General features: G+C 41.8%; 1 protein-coding gene and 1 long non-coding RNA gene across 2 annotated transcripts in view; one reads left to right on the top strand and one right to left on the bottom strand.

The window, feature by feature from the left end:
- Positions 1–11831, top strand: part of GUCY1B1 (guanylate cyclase 1 soluble subunit beta 1) — a 43539-nt gene extending 31708 nt beyond the window's left edge. Inside the window, exons 8-14 of the mRNA XM_081875338.1 lie at positions 232–365; positions 1659–1856; positions 3830–4067; positions 5314–5454; positions 6153–6307; positions 6999–7125; positions 9866–11831. Coding sequence (XP_081731464.1) covers positions 232–365; positions 1659–1856; positions 3830–4067; positions 5314–5454; positions 6153–6307; positions 6999–7125; positions 9866–9889 — 1017 coding nt within the window. The 3' untranslated portion in view covers positions 9890–11831. The remainder of the gene's footprint in view (positions 1–231; positions 366–1658; positions 1857–3829; positions 4068–5313; positions 5455–6152; positions 6308–6998; positions 7126–9865) is intronic.
- LOC309349509 overlaps positions 1–20963 on the bottom strand; it is a 362599-nt gene that overhangs the window by 197460 nt on the left and 144176 nt on the right. The gene's annotated exons all lie outside the window — the stretch shown is intronic.

Here is a 20963-nt window from a genome sequence, read left to right as displayed (position 1 = left end):
ACTGTTCACCTGCCATTTTTCAATGATAATCATGTTTTACTTGGATAAACAATAGAACCTCAAATTTCTTTACCACATTTTGGACATGTTTCTGCCTGGGTGAAACAGAAGTAAAAACAGCCTTTGACTGTGGATAGCATTAAAGTAGTTTGTGGAAAGATATGAAAACATACAGACATAACTATGACACCTTTAGCTGCAGTTATGGGTTTTGGTTTTTTTCTTTACAAGGAAGGGCTGTTGGATGTGGAAAAGTTAGAGTGTGAAGATGAATTAACTGGAACAGAAATTAGCTGCTTACGCCTTAAGGGTCAAATGATCTACCTACCAGAAGCAGATAGTATTCTCTTTCTTTGTTCTCCAAGGTAAGCAAACACAGTTTGTGTATATTGCAGTGCATTGTTACAAAAACTTGTACAGTAACTCACATCTTACATCAGGGTTCGGTTCTAGGAGTCCACATGTATATCTAAAAATGCACAGGGACGTGGGTGGTGCTGTGGTCTAAACCACTAAGCCTCTTGGGCTTGCCAATTGGAAGGTCGGCAGTTCAAATCCCCACAATGGAGTGAGCTCCCATTGCTTTTTCCCAGCTCCTGCTATCCTAGCAGTTTGAAAGCATGCCAGTGCAAGTTGATAAATAGGTACTGCTGTGGCAGGAAGGTAAATGGTGTTTCCATGCGCTCTGGTTTCTGTCACTGTGTTCCGTTTTGCCAGAAGTGGTTTAGTCATGCTGGCCACATGAGCCGGAAAGCTGTCTGTGGACAAACACTGGCTCCCTCAACCTGAAAGCGAGATGAGCGCTGCAACCCCATAGTTGCCTTTCACTGGACTTAACCGTCCAGGGGTTCTAAAAATGCATAAAGCCAGGAACCTAGAGTCCGTCCCCCACCTACTTTCCAATGCCCAGTAAGTTCTTGTCCAGATTTGGGGAGGAGGCTTTGCCTTACACTGCCTTCCCTAAGCCAAGTAAGCCCACAATCACAGCTTTGTGCAGGTGGGTCAGGGGGAAATGAATAAATGTAGGGTGGGCTTCCTTTGCTCTCCATTTGTTTATTTAACCCCCCCCCAACCTGCTCCCCCCCCAAGGAGCTTCATTAAATGATTTAGATTGGGAAAATGGTCAAAGCCTCTTTCTCACCACCACTGCTTTGATGGGAGGTCTAGACATGGATTTCCTTAATCACCTCTGTTTTGGCCGTTTGGCTTAAACATTTCCAGGACAACATTCTTCTGGCACAGTAACATAAGCCCATTAATGGCAGAACTTGCTAGTTTCAGATATAGTGATCTGCATCTGCTCTGTGCCTTCTTATTCCCTATAATCCTCTGTTATGATATGCGAAAGAAGGTCTTTGAGTAGCAGGCAAACTCACAGCACTATCACATCATGGTGTTTCTGTAGTGATTTTAATTGTTTGATCGCACTTCTCCATTCTCAGCTTTCTCTCTCCTCCCTGTGTTGACAGGGTAGAAAAGGCGGCATATTCAGTGTATATTAAATAATGAGGTAGAGGTTCTCTCTTACTTCGGAGTAGTGTCAAAATATATTTGCAAATTAACTTGATCAGTGTTTTTAATGGCTGTGCAAGACAAATCTGAGTGCCAGGTTTAACCCACCATTTCCCCAACTGGTCTTTTGATTATTTGTATTACAGTGTGATGAATTTGGATGACTTAACTAGAAGAGGGCTATATCTGAGTGACATTCCACTGCATGATGCTACCCGTGATTTGGTCCTTTTGGGAGAGCAGTTCAGAGAGGAATACAAGCTGACTCAAGAGCTGGAGATACTAACAGACAGGCTTCAGCACACATTAAGAGCACTGGAAGATGAGAAGAAAAAGACAGACACGTAAGAGTTTATCTCTCAAGTTTACATGAGAAACAGTGGAAGTAGTGGAATTATTTTCCGTCTTAACCTGTATTTTGAGGCTTCACAAACACATCTGATTTTGAATTGTCCTGTTAGTCAGTGACTCTTTACCGCATGCATTATTGCCATAATTCTTGCATAATTCTTAATGAACTTCTTGAATGGATGTCCATGTCAACCTCTGTCTAAGATCTGATTCTGACCTATTAAAAGTTTTAGATCATGCATGTCCCTGTATTATTCCTCCCACCTTCTGTATTATGAGGCAGCCATTCACCTAATGATTATCAGTTTAACTTAGTGGAATAGTTAATATTTTATGAATCACTATTATGAAACTATGGTGTTTCGTTTTAGAAATGTTGACATTTTGGTTTAAGGAGTTCCCACCTTGGATAGGATAGCCTTCTCAGTCTTGGTATCAGTGATGTGGGGCTGATTCACACATCACACTGATTGTAGAGATACCAGCCACCAGAAGATTCCAGCAGGTGCATGCAGGTCCTTATTGTAATGGCAGCTGTCCACATTCTAAGCTGTTCTGAATGTCATAGGTAGGCCAGGAATCACTGTTTACAGTAGCGAGTATTTGACATAGTCACTGACCCTCTTTAATAGTTTTATGCCTTCTGACAATCTGAATATGATTACAAATTGGAGCTGGTATGTGAAAATAAGGACACAAACAAGTTAAATGAAAATTAATACCTATTAACTCATTCAGAATACTATATTAAGTCACTGAATAGCCGTGTAAACTGTATTTCAATGGGCTCAAAATGAAAGCATTCTGGAAGGCTTCATGTACTAATCTTTGAAGGAAAGCATCCCCTTTTATTGTTATCTCCCTTCATTATCTTTCTTCTCTCTGTTTTCTTCCCTCTGTCTGTTTTCCCTCAATGTCTCATTAGCTTTTATGTCTTGGATCCTAATGTTTGTTTACTGGCACATAATCTATCTATCACAACCTGAATCAGTTGAGCTTTCAGAATAATAAAATATTTCTGGACACCATAAAAACTTAGGAAAAAGCTGGCTTGGGAGATCTTTGTTTAATTTTCATGCACATAACTTAAGGGCTAAACAAGATTCACACAATTAGCAATTATTAGGGGTAAAAGGTTAACGCTGCATGTCAGGATTCTGATCTGTATCAGGGCCCACACACTTCCAATTTGCTTTTAAAAAGCCATTCACATAATTCCTAATTGTGTAAATGGCATCTCATCTAGTCTGAACCATACAATCTAAGTACCTTTTATGTGTAGTATTTAGAATGAAACATTTCGCTTTTTGTGAATATTGTGCTTTGCAATTTTTTTGGGTGGTGGTGGGGAGACAGTAAATAATAAAATGTGAGCATATAACCCTCTAGCTGATAATGGATATCTCTGCTGAAATATCAATTTATCCAGACTGGAAGTGCTTGTGGGTGTGTATATTCATCTCACTGTTGCTTGTTTGACCATAGGCATTGGTGACAAGGGAAATGAATACATATAATATGGTTAATTCTGCCTCTGTTGGGCCATTTTCATATTTCTTAAAGCTATTGCCTGTCCCCAACCATTCTCCAGATAAATCTAGAGTATGTGACTTCTTTGCAAAAGATTAAGGGCACATTCCATGGAACATTACGTATTTTTATGTACCATCAATTTCAACTACAGAGATTTAAGCACACGTCCTTAAGAGTTTAGCAGTACTTTCTCATACCTATATAGTTTTGCCCATTTTATCTTTCAGTATTCTAGGAACATTTTTAATGCACACCAATGTCTGGTGCTTAAAGAGTATTACTTCTGCCATTAATAATTTTTTTAATAAGTGACTGTTGGAAACCTAAAATGTAAAAAATCCGCTTTCAGATGAAAACCTCATTACACAAAAAAATGACTCATGATTTTCTCTTCCTTTTTCTTTCTTTACTATTACTATCCAACATTATGTAGCTTGCTGTATTCTGTCCTTCCTCCATCTGTGGCCAATGAGCTGAGGCACAAGCGCCCTGTGCCAGCAAAGCGCTATGATAATGTGACCATACTTTTTAGTGGCATTGTTGGGTTTAATGCCTTCTGTAGTAAACATGCCTCTGGAGAGGGAGCCATGAAAATTGTCAATCTCTTAAATGACCTTTACACAAGATTTGATATCCTGACTGATTCACGAAGGAACCCCTTTGTTTATAAGGTAAGCACCACTGCTTCATTTCTGATTTTTTGTTTGTTTGAGATAATGCTGCATTAAATGAAAATTAATGTAGAAACAGCCCTGTTATGATGAAATTATGAAAGAGGTATATTATCTGAGCTCAGTTCTATGGAGTATTAGAATTTCCCATTGATGCAATAATGGTTTAATTCTTGGCAAGAGAAAACATCGCACTGAAATAAATTTATTCTGAAGACAAAATAGCTGCATCAATGTTGATTACAGAAATTGGGGAAAGTGAGCTCCTGACTCCAAAACACTTTACTGATGCTTCTTTCTGAATCCAAATACCTGAGGCTAAGCTGTGATTTGTCTTAGTGTCATGTCCAAGTCATGATTTGTCTCACTTGAGACAAGAAATCAGCTGTAGCCAAGGTTTGTTCTTTGTTTACTACTCATATTTTGAGAAACAAACCATAAGCCCATGTTCAGATGCTAAGCCAAACCATGGCTTACCTCTGGATAGTGTGGTAGTAGGAGGACTGAGAGAGGAATGCAGCCACTACAGTCTTTGCTCCAGGAACCTGCATGTTTACTTGTTCACAATTTGTTTGGGCCTCTCCCCACCCCTGATTTATTTTGTTTGTTTGATGCAACAATAGCTAGAACAGCCTCCAAGTGTTTTAGCTGATAGCGAGTTAGATAGATCAAGACTCTTGCCCCTGAAGAAGATTGTCTTCTAAATGTATTTGGCTGGGTATATTATTTGCTATAATCAATTATATTTTCCAATCTGAAATTTTGCTTGGGTTTCATTTTTTGTTTGTTTTTTGGTGCCACCCTTCCTTTCCTTCTTCATTAAGCTTTCTGCACTAGGCCTCTACACTTGGTACCTATCTAAAAAATAATGTACTTTTCTCTGATTCTTCTATATTTATACCATACGTTACTTTTAGAAAGCATCCTGTGATGGGGCACAGATCAATGGGCTTCATCCAATGGAGTGCTAAGTTAAAGTCACTTGGCAGTATACTTGTGCTGCTGGAACATTGATACACATGGGAAAACACAAGCACATTACTAAAGATGGTTGCACAACAGATTGCACAACAAACTTTTATTAGTGCAACTGTTGTGTTGGATTCCTTTGTTGTGCAACCTTTAAACTGTACCATCTGCTAGTGCAAGGGCCCTTTCTGTTTCAAAGGTATGGCTAGTGTTTGTAATAACACTGTTTCCATGTAACCAAGAAAATGGAATAACTTCCAACTTCACATTTTATTAGGTTGAGACAGTTGGAGACAAGTATATGACAGTAAGTGGCTTGCCAGAGCCATGCATTCACCATGCACGTTCTATCTGCCACTTAGCATTGGATATGATGGAAATCGCCGGACAGGTTCAAGTTGATGGAGAGTCTGTACAGGTTAGTAATTGACAACATGCTACTGGTCCAACTTTCAAGTATGTGTAGCCTAGAAACCATGGGACAAGATCGTACAAGACCAGTATCGGGCACTGATGCAGAATGCAACAGGGAATGGTTGAGGAATACCACCAAACTAAATATACTTCCATGTGAGAATTACTCCATATTTCTTCCCACCATTCTCATCAGTGCTTCCCCTTCCCCTTGATAGTGTGCATTGAGATTGGTGGTCTGGATCATGCTGAGGTTGTTAGGTTGTTCCTTCCCTCAAGACTGGTGCTTGGGACAGATGAAGGGGACATTAGGAGAATGTGGGTTGAGATAATACAGCAACATTGTTCCATCCTCTTGTAGGATAACTCTGTCTTTTGGAAGCTCTTTTGCTTAACAAGCACTCAGGTAGTGGCTTCGCTTGTTTTATTTTTTTTTAACAAAGTTTTATATATCCCTTTGTTGTAGTGAAGCTTCTAAGTCGTTTACAGAAATATTAAAATTACCAGGAAAACAATTTAGAAGTAGTTGTGCAATGGTTACATTTATTTCCCCACAAATGCTAAGCCATCTACCCACTACTTATGTAATTGTTTATCGTTCAAATGCAAAATTGCAATGCTGTATGCATTTCACTTCAAACAACTTGGTAACATCTTTTTATTATTGTTACTGTTCATCTATATTTTTGTTCATTTTAAAAGATAACAATAGGCATCCACACAGGAGAAGTAGTCACAGGTGTAATTGGCCAAAGGATGCCCCGTTACTGTCTTTTTGGAAACACTGTTAATCTAACAAGCAGAACAGAAACCACTGGAGAGAAAGGAAGAATCAATGTCTCTGAATATACTTACAGGTGAGAAATTGAGTGTACAGATGGCTTATAGCAATATCCAGAAAACAGCTTTCTTAGAACAATGGGCTCACTTTTTCATTTTTCATAACCACCTTATATCAGCTGTTTTTTTTGGGGGGGGGCACACTGCCAATACTTATCTGCATCACAGAGCAATTATAACCCCTGGCTGGGGAACAGTCAGACAGAGTGGAGAGAGTATATCTGACAGGGTGGAAGATTTTTCTTTTTTGCTGTACCAACTCTAGGCTGCCACGATTGAGAGGTACATAGATTGTGACCTTTGGGAGATCCATAAGAGTTTGGATCAGGCAGATACAAAATTGCTGGCAATTTGGGCCTTCCCAAAGGCTACCACAAGCAGGGAAAATGCTGCTGGAGGCTTCCTGTCTGACTGGGTACAATGAGGACCTCCGTAGTGATGGAGCTCTCCCCTGTCATCAGAGATCATAAGGTCAACTCTTCCAAATCCTAAAACCCTCCAGCTGCAAAGATCAGGTGGTTACAGTTGCATTGTTAGTGCGAGCAATTATTCCATATGGAGAAAGACAATCGCCTTCAGATACTCTGGGTGTTATAGTCTCTTTAAGACGTATTCTATCTTTAGTGTATTGCAAGTCTTGGCCTGAAAGCACTTCATGAAAGTGTATTTTGCAATTAATCATTTAGTTATATCTCTTTTTATTTGCAGGTGTCTAATGGCTCCTGAAAATTCAGACCCACAATTCCATCTGGAACACAGAGGTCCCGTTTCCATGAAGGGTAAAAAAGAACCAATGCAAGTTTGGTTTTTGTCCAGAAAGTGCACAGAGACAGAGGTATGACTAATCAAAAAGTGCTTTTAAAAAGAAGATGCACAGAATATGTATGAACAGTCAGACTCATGACAGACATTGTTTTTCTTGCAAAATTCAATGCTCCCTCGAAGAAATTAACCTTCTTTTTTAAACCCATTAATATATTTCTTTACAATATATTAATTTGTCCCTGGTGTTTATGCATTTGTTAGAAATCAGGCTTTCTGCTTCAAAAAGTCAACGAGAGAGCGCTAAGTCTTTAAATTTTAATCTCACACACTTTCTATGTCCTACTTTGCTGGAACTGGTATTATGCAATGTCTGTGCATAGGAGTAGCAGAAATTTCTAACCTTGCTTCTCTTCATTTAAAATGATATTGCTGCCAGTCACCTGTAATATGCACACAACATCCCCTTAGTATTTGTTTTCAGAAACGGATTGATTTTACCAAAACATATTTGCAATTTAGCCTTACGTAAAATTGAAAGCCACTATTTGCTGAAGCTCTAAAGTTGAAAACTCTTCGCTCCAAATAAATTGCTTTAAAGTGGTAAAGTGCATAGTACCGTATTTTTCGCTCTATAACACGCACCTGACCATAACACGCACATAGTTTTTAGAGGAGGAAAACAAGAAAAAAATATTCTAAATGAAACAGTGGATATATGATTTTTGTGGTTCATGCTGTGGTCACAGACATGTGATCTGACGGTGAGTTTGGGGTAGCCCAATGCAAAAATCCTGAGGATCCATGTGGATCCATGCTTTGTAACCACGTTTTTGCGCCATTGCGACCCCATGAAACAGTGGGTGCGTGTGTGTTTTGGTGCAGGCTGTAGCCATGGATATGCTATGTGATCTGATGGTGAATTTGGGGTGACCTAGTGCAAAAATCCTGAGGATCCATGTGGATCCGTGCTTTGTAACCACGTTTTAAGTGGGGAGGGAAGGAAAAGAACTCAAGGGACAAGGAGCTCGCGTGGGGGGTGTGGAGAAGGATGCTGCTGATAATGCAGGAGAGGCTCCTCTCCAGCTTTGCTCCTTTAGAACAAGCAGGCTCTGCGTCTCTCCCTCCTCCCCGGCAAGGAAACCATGATAGTAACCACTCTGAGACAAATCAAGAAAAATTGCGACCAACACTCTCCCCCAACAAGCGCAGTGAGGTCAAAACACACACACACGCAGAGAGGGAACTGGCCCTAAAGTCGCAGGGCGCTGGGGGAGTGAAGGGGAAGCAAGAGAAGGAGAAGGAGCCCTCACACACACAGAGACACACAGAGTGTCAATTCTAAAGTCGGAGGGACAGCGCAGGGAGAGTGACGGGAAGCAGGAGGAGGAGAAGGAGCCCTCTCTCTCACACACACAGACACAGAGTGTCAATTCTAAAGTCGGAGGGACAGCGCAGGGAGAGTGACGGGAAGCAGGAGGAGGAGAAGGAGCCCTCTCTCACACACACACAGACACAGAGTGTCAATTCTAAAGTCGGAGGGACAGCGCAGGGAGAGTGAAGGGAAGCAGGAGGAGGAGAAGGAGCCCTCTCTCTCACACACACAGACACAGAGTGTCAATTCTAAAGTCGGAGGGACAGCGCAGGGAGAGTGAAGGGAAGCAGGAGGAGGAGAAGGAGCCCTCTCTCTCTCACACACAGACACAGAGTGTCAATTCTAAAGTCGGAGGGAGAGTGCAGGGGCGCAGGGAGAGCGAAGGGGAAGCAGGAGGAGGAGAACTATAGCTCAAGCACACACACACACAGCCCCTACAGTGGCTAATCCAAAATCGGACAGCAAAAAAACTGCAGGCAGGGACAGAGAGTACGGTTTTTTTTAAAAGCAGCCAACCCCGCTCTGCTTCTCTCCCTCCTCCCGGCTAGGCTGGCTGAAAAGCTTCGCTGCTACTTAGCAGCTCTGTGGGGAGGAGAGAGGAACATAGAGGACGGGTTTTTTTAAAGCAGCCAAGCCCGCTCTGCTTCTCTCCCTCCTCCCGGCTCGGCTCGCTGACAGGAGCCGCTTACACCCGCTTTGCTGTTTCAAAGCAAGCCACGGACTGCTCACAACTGCAGCAGATTCCCCCGCCATCTGTAGGCATTCGCTCCATAACACGCACAGACATTTCCCCTTACTTTCTAGGAGGAAAAATCTGCGTGTTATGGAGCGAAATTTACGGTAATTATGACATCCTAATGAGCAGGCTTTACTATAGAGCAATAGATTTATATTCTAACAGATTGTGAACTGCTAGCAGAAGTAGCTAACTAATTGCTTTAGTGCGCAGTCCTAACCCCTGCCTTGCTGGGATGGGGCTTGAAGAAGCTGCACAGCCAGTGCTCCATCCCTAGTGCTCATGCCATCCAAGGCAAAAGAAGGGGGTGGCAGGAATAAAATGTCCCTCTCAGAGAACCTGCCTGTATTGGGCCTATTGCTGTCCTACTGCTGGCATATGAGAGCAGCAGAGTCCTGTTTTAAAATGGGAATTTTCTCAAGCATCAATATTGTGGAATGTTCCAGATTCCACAAGGCAATTGGAGACCTCCGTGAGGAGGTATTTTCTTATTTTATAGGAATTTAAACTATCAAGTGCACTTGAGAGTAACTCCCATGGTTAAATATGGGTTAGTGTCACTACCAAGATATATAAAGTATGTGCTTCCTCAAACACCGTTTTAATTTGTTGCACCCATGTGAGAATATATCTTAACTTATCACACATTATTACCACAAGCTCAACTGTTTCCTTTTCAAACTTTTCTCGCATGCCTTCAAGGATGTAACGCATGATGCTAACTGAGCCAGGCGAAATGCAAGAGGACAAAGAACAGAGTGGAACACTGTGTCCTGCCACTAATACAGCCTGTTTGTAATTAGATGTGACTGATGTTGCTACATTTGTGTCTCTTCTGTTCGTTCATCCGAACTGTGCCAAGCAATAACATTTTCACTAAGCTCCTCTGCCCCCCCTCCCACCGTGCTGCTCTTTGGTCACTCCCCTTTTGATATTGTAGTAGGTCTTCTGTGGGTCTGTGTATCTCAATGTCTTTGGTCTCCCATTCTTTATCTAACACAAACTTTTTCACATGCCATAAGGGATATAGTGCTTCACACATATGCTTCTCATCTACATCTTTAGTGACTAATCACCATGATCTTTATGATGCTGTAACTCAAACTGTTTCTGCGAGGGAAAAAATTCCAATTGATTGCAAGCATCATGAGCTCAGAGAACTGATATTTTTATAGCCGTGATTTGGCATTTTGTTGTAAAGTTTATACTAATCCATCTGCTTTCCTCCAATCTGCTATTGTGAAATATTGCAGTTTGTTCTAGAAGGTAGCTTCAGTACGCTGGTGGTTGCTCTTTTACTATGTATTGACTGTCTGCTGATGCAACATACGCATTTTGTACATGGAAGAGAAGGGTAGGTTGTTTAATATTATGTTATAGTAGGAAATGTGAGTCAATTTCTGTTCTAAATCTAATTGTGTTCTCTCCTATTTCTCCTACTGAATTCTGGGGGTAAAGATGATTCATGCATACTTGCATAATAGGTTGTTGGACAACTTTTAATATAATGCATAATGATATTATTATTTTTTAGACCAGGGGATATTTCAAAGAAAAAATTGGATACCCAACCTTGAGGTCCATAATAATGAAGAATTTGGGGGGCTTTATTCTGAAATTCAGAAGTTTATTCTGAAATTAGGAGACCTATAATAAGTCACAGGTCTCTGTCATTCTGCTTCTTGCAAGGCATTGGCAAAGAGTGTCCCATGTGACATATACAGTATAGGCATGTGCAAAATGACCCCGAATGCACAGCATGGTTAGGCTACAAAGCATGGATTAGGCAAATAGCTGTTCCTCCCCACAAAAGTATCCAAGAATACAAGTAAGATTGTTATTGAAGAAAATGCCATGCTTTGTACTTTTTAAAGGAAGAAGTCACTCTCCAAAGGCACTAGGAATTTTAAAACATTAGGCTTCTACCATATAGTCTTTTCTGTTGCCCTGTCTCTCTGGGCAGAGCACCAGGAATGATCAGATGTGCACTAGGCAAGAAGCCTATTTCCACAATTAGCATGGTGGCAAAACCCGCTGTGCATTCTTGAAGATTCCCCTTGAAATTTGCTTTCCCCAGGATCTGGTCAGAATGCTCTCTTGGGTGAAACTGAAGCAACGGTATTATTTTATAGTATTTCCTGATAAGTGAAAGATATGTTTTGGATATAGTTATCAAGCCTTGTTTTATTGCTTGAAAAAAAGGTATGTCCATTATTATATAAAGAACCTTCATTATCTAGGTTCATCATATGTGTGCCTACATAGACCCGTGTAAATGTGAGCTGCACTTGTATTTTTATGAACTTCTGATTATCTTGTATTCCAAACCTGTCAGAACTAATGAGCTCAGTTTAGATATATTGTAGGAATAATACAATGACTCCTAATTCATTTCATATTTTTTGATGATGCCTTTATAAGATATGAACATGTACATATATGTATATATACATAAATATGAATGTAATGTATAAAATTTGTCAGTCTCTAGTTTATATACATATATATATATATCTAACCAACATAAAATATATGTATAAATGTTTTATGTTAAGGTGTATAAGGAAGGTCTTTAAATTATGGGCTTTTTCTCACTGAAAGGGTTTCTCCCCGTGGAAAACCATATGTTAATATTGGAAATGGTATAATAAATACAATTTATCCCCTATCTTCTGAATTAAGTCTCCCTTATTTAAGTAGATCATAATCCAAGGGTGGGGAGTCTTAGGCCCTGCCTCACATATGAAGAGTTTTTTGCCTGGCCGGAATGTGTCCTTGAGTGATGCCTCTTGCTTGTTCGGATGGCGTTTGTGAGTTTACATGTGTTGCTCCTCCCACTTTTGCCTCTGCCCCCACCAATCATTGGCACATGATGCATAGAAGATTGGACAGAAGGGAATGTGGCCCTCAGGCTGAAGAAGGTTATATTCACCCTTGTTGTAGCCCATGGCTTGATCGCAGACTCACTGAATCCGTAGGCTGCATTCCATTGCAAACCATAGAGCTGAGATTTTGATGGCTGATTTCCAGAAATCTATGAATCACACACCCAAAAAATCTCAAGAATTTTATAGGCCAGATTGAGCCTGCTAGTGTATGTCATGCTGCATTTGCTTTAGGGTCTATTTGGATGCTCTGCTAAGCGAGAAGAAAGTGTATGTGAGCCCTGCTTTCTCTGTCACCACTTTTGCATCTCCTAAGGAAGGGGAGGTTTCCCTCCTCGCTACTTTAGTAGAATCTTCAAAGCCAGCCTGTTTATAATAGAGCTTAAATTTGTACTGTAATAGCACACATCTTTTCAATTTGCATTATTCATTTAGGTTCCAGCCCCAAACACACTTACTTAGGGGACTGACGCCTTGTGTGCTATGTTGGCTGAGGTCCATATTTTCATTGTACCTTATGTTCCAAAGGAAAACCTTATTAGAACCAAATACTAGAATTTTCCACACCTGCAAAACAAGCAAACAAAAAAGAAACTCACATAAGGTTAGTTTCCATAAAAGTTAAACCAGCTCAGTATATTTTATATTCTTCCAGCATTGCAATCTATAATACTGCATCAGAACTGCAGAGCTGATTAATGGCAGAAACAGCTGCTATCAACAACAGTTCAAAGCCTTTCAAATGACAGGAATGGTAGCTGCTAGAGACAAATCATGGTGGGTACAAGATACGAAGAGCCTTAAGGTTTCCAGCACCATCGTTCCTTTAACATTGGTGCAAATCTATTACACACTTCTTAATTATAACCATGCTTCTGGGGGCACTAAATTGCTTTTGAAAAAAAGATGCTTAGCGCTCTCATTTTAAATTCCTGTTTGCAACAGTCTGAACCATGCCATCAATAGAGCTAACAGTACAATCCTATGAATAGTCGCTTAAAAATAAATCATTTTGAGTGCAATGGGGCCAACTCTGAACTACGTGTATATAGAAATGCACTGTTAATCAGATTCATTGTAGCATGGCATAAATTGCAGTACTGTCAGGTGTCCCATAGAGCTGCTCAGTTCAATTTATACCAATCATGCTGCCCTTGCCACATAAAGAAAACAACCACTGATATGTTTAAGGTATGTGCCTTATGCAGGGACACCCCAATAACTTTTCCTGAAGAAAGGGAAGATTGTGCTCCCTCACCCACATTCCAGGAATAGAAGCTACCCAGGGTGGCAGTTAAATCTTCAACAGTGGTGCTGGGACATCGTCCTCCTCCACATCCAAGGGCAGCCAAGTAGCTTAGGTTGTGCAGTGCTGCCCATGTTGCACACTCAGTTCTGTCCTCTTAAGACCACCACTAACTCATCACTGCATGATGACTTGTTCTTCAGGCAATTGAGTGAGATAGCCAGCCAGTTCCGGCCAGCAACAAGTAAGAATTGCTGCTACCAGGACACTAGTCCACAAGCACAAGAGTTGCTAGAGGAGGACCTCAGGAGGACCAGCCAGGGGAAAGCTGCCACTGCCTTCAATCCCCAAAAATCTGCCTCACTCTGCCTAATGGTACAGTTGGCTGAGTTGTTTGCACTATAAAAACTGAAATGGGTCTTTCCCTCATTTCCGTAAAAATTCACAGGTGGCCACTTGTCTATAAATTAATAGCCAACGTGAAAATGCTGAATGTGAGTGGGTTGTAAAGTTAGAAATAAAACAATAACTGACATCCAGGGTTTAAATAGAGGTCATGTCAAGATGCTGGGATTCCACCGACTTTGTGCTGAGCTAAAACAAGACACTTCACAGAATGGAAGAAAAGGATATGCATAATAGCAAATGGGGAGAGCTTGTGCATACTTGTGAACACTTTTTTAAAAAATTGGAGCATATCTAACTTTCCAGTAGTAATTAGGTTCTTGCTATGAAAATGCAAGTTAAGTTTAGAGGTATGGGGAAGTCTGATACTGAGAAAAGCTGATATCAATTCACAACATATTTGAATTTTTTGAAAGGTCATTTCCTCACTGTTTTCGAGAAGTTCTGTGAAAAACCACATGCAGACATATGTTCCAGAGTTCACACTCTGAGGTGAGATCAGGCAGTTGCAATGAAGATGGTTGCTAAGCCAAAACAAAAACAAAACAAAACAAAAAACTCAGTTTCATTTCTAAATAAGGAAGGATATATTATTGTCCTGAGGCCATAATATTGTATAATTAACGGGATTTTAAAAAGTCAATAAAAGACCCAGCAGACAATCTATTCAAAGCATATTGGCATTTTAGAATGGAAGACTGGCTAGAATCAATACCTATTGTAAAAGTCATGTTCTCTCTTATTCAGCTGGCCTGTTTGAGTTGTCATTATGGTATTTAACCATTAGTTGATGTGTCCTTCTGCTGTGTGCTCTTGCTGCATAATCAATTCTGCTGTACAATGTTTATACCTCAAAATTGGCATGACATAATTTAAACTATTTTGAAGTGGTGAGGTGTTTACTGGTGATTCAGATTTTGGTGCTGATATTACAAACTGTCATAAAGACAATTCTCCATATAAGCAGAACCGTGCACTGCTTGTTTAAAACCTGAAAGTATTTAAATAAATGGATGATCTACCAGACTGAAGCCTTCCGCTAGAGCCTAGGACTTGCCGATCAGAAGGTCAGCAGTTCGAGTCCCCACGACGGGGTGAGCTCCCATTGCTCGGTCCCTGCTCCTGCCAACCTAGCAGTTCGAAAGCATGTCAAAGTGCAAGTAGATAAATAGGTACCGCTCAGGCGGAAAGGTAAACGGCGTTTCCGTGCGCTGCTCTGGTTTGCCAGAAGCGGCTTAGTCATGCTGGCCACATGACCCGGAAGCTGTACACTGGCTCCCTTGGCCAATAAAGTGAGATGAGCGCCACAACCCCAGAGTCAGTCACAATTGGACCTAATGGTCAGGGGTCCCTTTACCTTTACTAGACTGAAGCCTTCCTGCATATTTCCCAACAGCCCCTGTGTGCACCTATAGCATCTGCATGCATACAGGGACTTTTTTTGATCTTTGTTTCTGACTTGCACTTGATGCCACCCTTGGAGTTACCCTGACTTTCAGGAGCAACATTTCAGGGTATGTAAATAGCTTCTGTGGGAAACCTGGCCTTTGGATCCCAATCTGTTTATTTTAACTGATCAGTAAACAGTAAGCTCCATTGATCACTGGTTATGTTTGTGTGACTTTTTGAGTTAGCTAAACTATGGCAGAAAGTCACAGACCGTGCTGTTACATTTCTAGAGGTGGCAGTGTTCTCCACAGGCTAACTGTTGTACAAGTGGTGTAGGCTGTCATGATGTTTCCCTTCGGTCCTTAAGGATTTCAAAGAACTAATTGTTCAGCTGAAAAATAGCAAAGCCAGACCACTTACTAGTTTAAAATAAGTCACACATCCTACATGCCATCATTATGTTGTGCTCCTTCAGGAGAAAGTAATGGAAAATATATGGACGGAATAATAATAATCCTCTGTCAGGTCTGCCTCTAGATCCCAGCTCACAGAGGACCAACGCCCGGTGGATATAATATACAAAGTCTTTATTGAAGTTTAGTTTCCATTTCAAGGCTCTGGGCGCGCAGACCCACGTCTCGACGCTAGACCGGCTAAGTCCCCTCTGACTCACTGCTCCTCCCACACCAGTTTAAGATCCTCACCCGGCTCCACCTCCTACGCTGTTCTTTCCTTCGCTGGGTCTTTCTGCCCTCTGGGGTCTCCTCCTTCCTGGACTCTTCTGACGCTGACCCCCCTTGGTCTTCCCCTTCCTTCCAGCGGGCTTTAGGACCTGGCTCCCTACCCGGGCTCCCTGCTGTGCCGCTCGCCTGTACATTTGAACTTGGCGCGCGCGCCCAGCCGGTAACCTTCCTCCTGACCATTTCCCCGCTTCCTGATGTGGGCGTGACCAAACCTGACTCCTCTCCTCCTGCTGGTGGTGAGAGCACTGGTCCCGATTCCTGGGACTCCCCCTCCCCACTGCGCTCTGGTGGGGAAGCTGGTCCTGATTTCCAACTGCTGCTCAGGGACTCCCCGCTGGCCCCTTCCTCCTGGGGCTTCCCCCCTGGAACCCCCCTCGCCCTGGCCATCGGCGCTCCCGTCTGTGAGTCCTCCGATTCGCTGGAGAGGCTTGTGGAATAACTCTTTCCACTGTCACTGCCTGCTCCCCCCTCGTACTCCTCCTCCTCACTCTCCATTTGCTCCCCCTCCTGTGTCTCTCCTTCTGAACCCCTGACATCCTCAAATACAGGTAAAGTGGGTGGCACTGTGGTCTAAACCACTGAGTCTCTTAGGCTTGCCAATGGCAAGGTCAGTGGTTCAAATCCTCATGACAGGGTGAACTCCTGTTGCTCTGTCCCAGCTTCTGCCAACCTAGCAGTTCAAAAGCATACCTGTGTGAGTAGATAGGTACCGCTGTGGCGGGAAGGCAAATGATGTTTCCGTGTACTCTGGCACTTGTCACTGTCCTCCAGTGTGGTGTAGTGGTTAAGAGCGGTAGTCTCGTAATCTGGGGAACCAGGTTCACGTCTCCGCTCCTCCACATGAAGCTGCTGGGTGACCTTGGGCCAGTCACACTTCTTTGAAGTCTCTCAGCCCCACTCACCTCACAGAGTGTTTGTTGTGGGGGAGGAAGGGAAAGGAGAATGTTAGCCGCTTTGAGACTCCTTCGGGTAGCGATAAAGCAGGATATCAAATCCAAACTCTTCTTCTCTTCTTCTTCTCCGTGCACCGGTAATGGTTTAGTCATGCTAGCCATATGACCTGGAAAGCTGTCTGTGGACAAACGCCGGCTCCCTTGGCCTGAAAAGCGAGACAAGTGCCGCACCCCATAGCTGCTTTTGACTGGACTTAACCATCCAGGGGTCCTTCACCTTTACCTAATCCTCTTGAAGGGGATGTAGCTGCTTTGCATACAGGTTTAGTTCCGTGTCTGGTAATTTTTGGCAGCAGTGGGAAAGGCTCATTCATGAAACCCTGGAAGGCTACTTCCAGTCAGCATAGTTATAGCCTTATGGGTGCTAGAATTTAATTAAGGTTTGGGGTGTGAAAGCTAATTTGCTTGGAGGTGATACCTAGACTTGTGTGTATTTAAGCCAGAGCCATGGTGTATCTAAGCCTGTGCCAGACCTTGTTAATCCTTTAACTGAGCCAAGTGTAAAAGCTAATTAAGTAAAATAATTTTATTTTGAGGTGATAGCCTGGGGATGAGCTGTTTAGGCGACTCAAAGGATCAAAAGCAAATCTCATTTGCAAATGAGTGGGTTTTCTGCCTCCCTCAACTTGAGGTTTTAGTTTAAAAGACAATGCCAGTGTTTTGGGAAACATTAGAGTTCAGAATGGCAGCAGAGTTACTAAGCAGGGGCTGGAGAGAAAGTCAAAAAGTAGGATGCTGATCCAATGCTATGGCTGTGGGAGAAGCCAAAGTCTCTTGGAATGTAATGCTGGAGATCCCTCCATGGTAGACTTAGGTTGTGTATATGTGTCAATAAATCATAAAGACACCACAGTCTCCACTGTGCCTCATTGTCCAAAAGGAAACACAGACCCTGGGTTGAAGTGCATCTGCAACTCCTGGAATCTTGCACCACTCAGAGATTGGGGTGGCTTATAACGGTGTAGAGTTAGCTAGACCAAAATAAGATAGCCTTGTATGTTCTTGATTAAATTCTGTCTTTGAAGCTATGTGGGTTTGACAGGCTTGCATGCACCTGGAAACATCACAGAGGTCCATGGAGAAACAGCAGGGTACAAGGAAATATCTACAGTGGTACCTCGGGTTACATACGCTTCAGGTAACAGACTCCGCTAACCCAGAAATAGTCCCTCAGGTTAAGAACTTTGCTTCAGGATGAGAACAGAAATCGTGCTCTGGCGGCGCGGCGGCAGCAGGAGGCCCCATTAGCTAAAGTCTGCTTCAGGTTAAGAATGGACTTCCGGAACGAATTAAGTACCTAACCCAAGGTACCACTGTATTTGGGAAGATCACAGCAAAAATGGTACCTAGGTACAGCAAATGGACCATGTTCACTTTGAGGAATGGTGCCATCTCCAGAGTCCCTTGTACGGTCGGTGGTATTGAACAAAGTCCTTATGCTTCTTGAAATTAATCACAAGATAGTCTCATGTCTTGGGCCTCTTTTGTTGCCCAATGATTTTGGAATTCTGTATAAAAATGGTTTTCTTAAAGGAAAGAGGTAGTTAGGGCCACTAGGCTGGACAAACTGTGCAAACAAATATAAGGTTATCAGTAGTTGCTTCCACTGCTGAAGGCAATATGTCTACAGCTGCAACAATATTTACACAGCATTAATAACCCAGGCTTTAACTTTTTAAAGAAATGCCTTCTTAAATTTAATGTGTCATGGTATTATTGAGACTGAAGAAATGTTGCTTTAAATCAGCTCCCTTTAGCAGCTGCATGCATTTTGGTAGATACTCATCAACACAGATCAAAATGAAGAGGACTGATGGTTGTGATATCAATAAAAGACATCATGTTTTACATATCTGTAAGTTGGGGAAACAGCTGTTTCTTTCTTCCCCCTCCACCCAGCCTTTGTGTGTATGTGGTTTCCAGCAAGGAATGTGATATAACACTTGGTATTCTAAACAGATAACAAAAATTAGGATCCAAATCCAAGCAATTAAAAATGTCAGCCACTCTCAAGAAAATGTGTTCCTGTGAGTATTACCTAACACTCTTAAAAAGAGTTACAGTGAAACCTGAATCATGGAAGTATTTTGAAACTTCAGTATTTCAGACAAATATCACGACAGGAAAGATGTTCAGAATTAGCAAGATGTACATCAAATGGTGAGGATACACAAAGAAAGGTGTAGATATGTAAACTGAGTTTAGGTGAGATGGAAATGGAAGCGCCTTATCATTTGGTCAGTATACTGTACACATTTCTGCTCACCTGAACGTTTCAAATGATGGTAAAATATGATAGCTGAATCCAGGTGTGTGCACATGCATGCACACACCTTTCTCCTGCCCCAGGTCCCTATGCATCTGGCTATTCAGAAGAAATGTGTCTTTTAGAGCCCAGAGCAAGATGCCACTTTGATTGTTTGGATCAAATGTTAATAAGTATTAAAGGTATTACAAATCAAGCTGGGCCAGATACACACCCACACCCACTCTGTGAAATAATATTTATTTTTTGTGGGAGAGGAGGAATTGAAGAACTTTCAAGTGAAGGTGCGCCTGTCCTCGAAGATGAGGTAGTTGAGGGATTTGTTTTTCCTTTTTAACAGAAAAAACCTGTATCACTACTTCAGCTGCTCCCTGAGGCATACCTTTTGTAATTAAGGACAGAATTCCGCATGTGAACAGGGCTATATAGCTTGATGCTATTGGTCCTTCTAGCTCAGCACTGTCTACACAGATTGGCGGAGGCACTCCAGGATTTCAGGTAAGAGTCTTTCCTAGCTCTTTCAGAAGACAGTGGGTATTAAACCTAAGGCCCTTTTGGATGCAGAGCAGATGCTCTACTACTGAATTAAAGCCTTCTGGCAGGCAGGTGTGGGTGTGGGAACCCTCAGCCACATTGTATTTAAAGCACGCCCAGGCATTCCTGGAAGTTCTTTGATTTTGCATACCCCAAAGATTAATGCAGTCTGGGGGGTGGATGAGGTGTGTGTGTTCATGCCCTTACAAATGCTGAGCACTAAATACAATGCTAAAATAAAATGTCAGAGCCACAGGATGAGAAAAAGGAGACGGCAACAATGAGACAACACATGAATGGACATCCTCAGTTCAGTTTATGCACCTTGGGCAGTTTTGTTTGAACTTTGTGTATACAGTTACGGTATGTCCCCTGTGAATCTTCATACACTGTCAGTTTGATATTGTGTCTGTGGAACAAAATACTAGTAATGCAGTTTGTTTAAGCTAGTAGGTTTCAGAGTTACCTCAGGGTTGAGTTGGCAATACCTGTCAACACAAACAAGGACATTTAGGCCATATAAACACATTGAGTCCCCTGGATCATGCACTGATATTTCTTTGAAGAAAAGTGATTGCAAAATAACAATTCTGCTACCATTTACATCATCACTTTTCTCTCAGTGAGCAGAGAATGGCAAAAATACATATTTCTGAGTAACATGAGCCACATTGCGCATAGGGTGGGTTTACAGAGTTGAGCCTTGATTTGAAGGGCTGTCAGAGGACAGTCCTCTATTTGAATAAGTCATTTATTTGGCCCAAGTCCAGTTTAAAATTAAGAACTATATGGAGGGAGACTAGGCCCCTTGGCAGTGAGCACCAGGACATCAGACTAAGAAGACTCACAGCTCACCTGATCTTCCCCTTACTGAACACCATAAATGTGGCTTCACTGGACTGCAGTGTCAGTAGTGAGCACAAAAAAGTACCTATGGATATTGTGTGTTTTAAAGATTATTCTTTATTCTGGAAAAAGAGAAAGCTAAGTAGGACATCTGCTGGTCATAAATTGCAATTAGGGATTCTCCAATCTAAAGCAAACACTTCCCCTCAGCTATATATTTCCCTGTTGGGGTGTGGATGAGTTGGCCGTCTATAACAATATATTTTAAATTCTCTCTAACAAAAGGGTTTTTGCATTATGTGAAATGTTGCAGTCATGTCCCTTTTTCAAAACTTTGATTAAAGTATTACTATTTTTATAATGTCTATAGTTTCTACTTTATATTATTCACTTGCTTCAGAGATTAATTTCCTAAAATTGTTGAGGTCTGGTTCTAGAATTCACAAACCTGCTTTGAAGCAATACCCTTTGACTTGGGAGGCCTGTGACCATGCCACTATCTTCCATATATCTAGAAAATCTCTTTAGGAAGC

The sequence above is a fragment of the Podarcis erhardii genome (genome assembly GCF_964252035.2).
Source record: "Podarcis erhardii genome assembly, chromosome: 9".
In the NCBI taxonomy this organism is placed as follows: Eukaryota; Metazoa; Chordata; class Lepidosauria; order Squamata; family Lacertidae; genus Podarcis; species Podarcis erhardii.
Note: the sequence above shows the minus strand (reverse complement) of the source record. Positions and strands in the feature narration are given on the sequence as shown.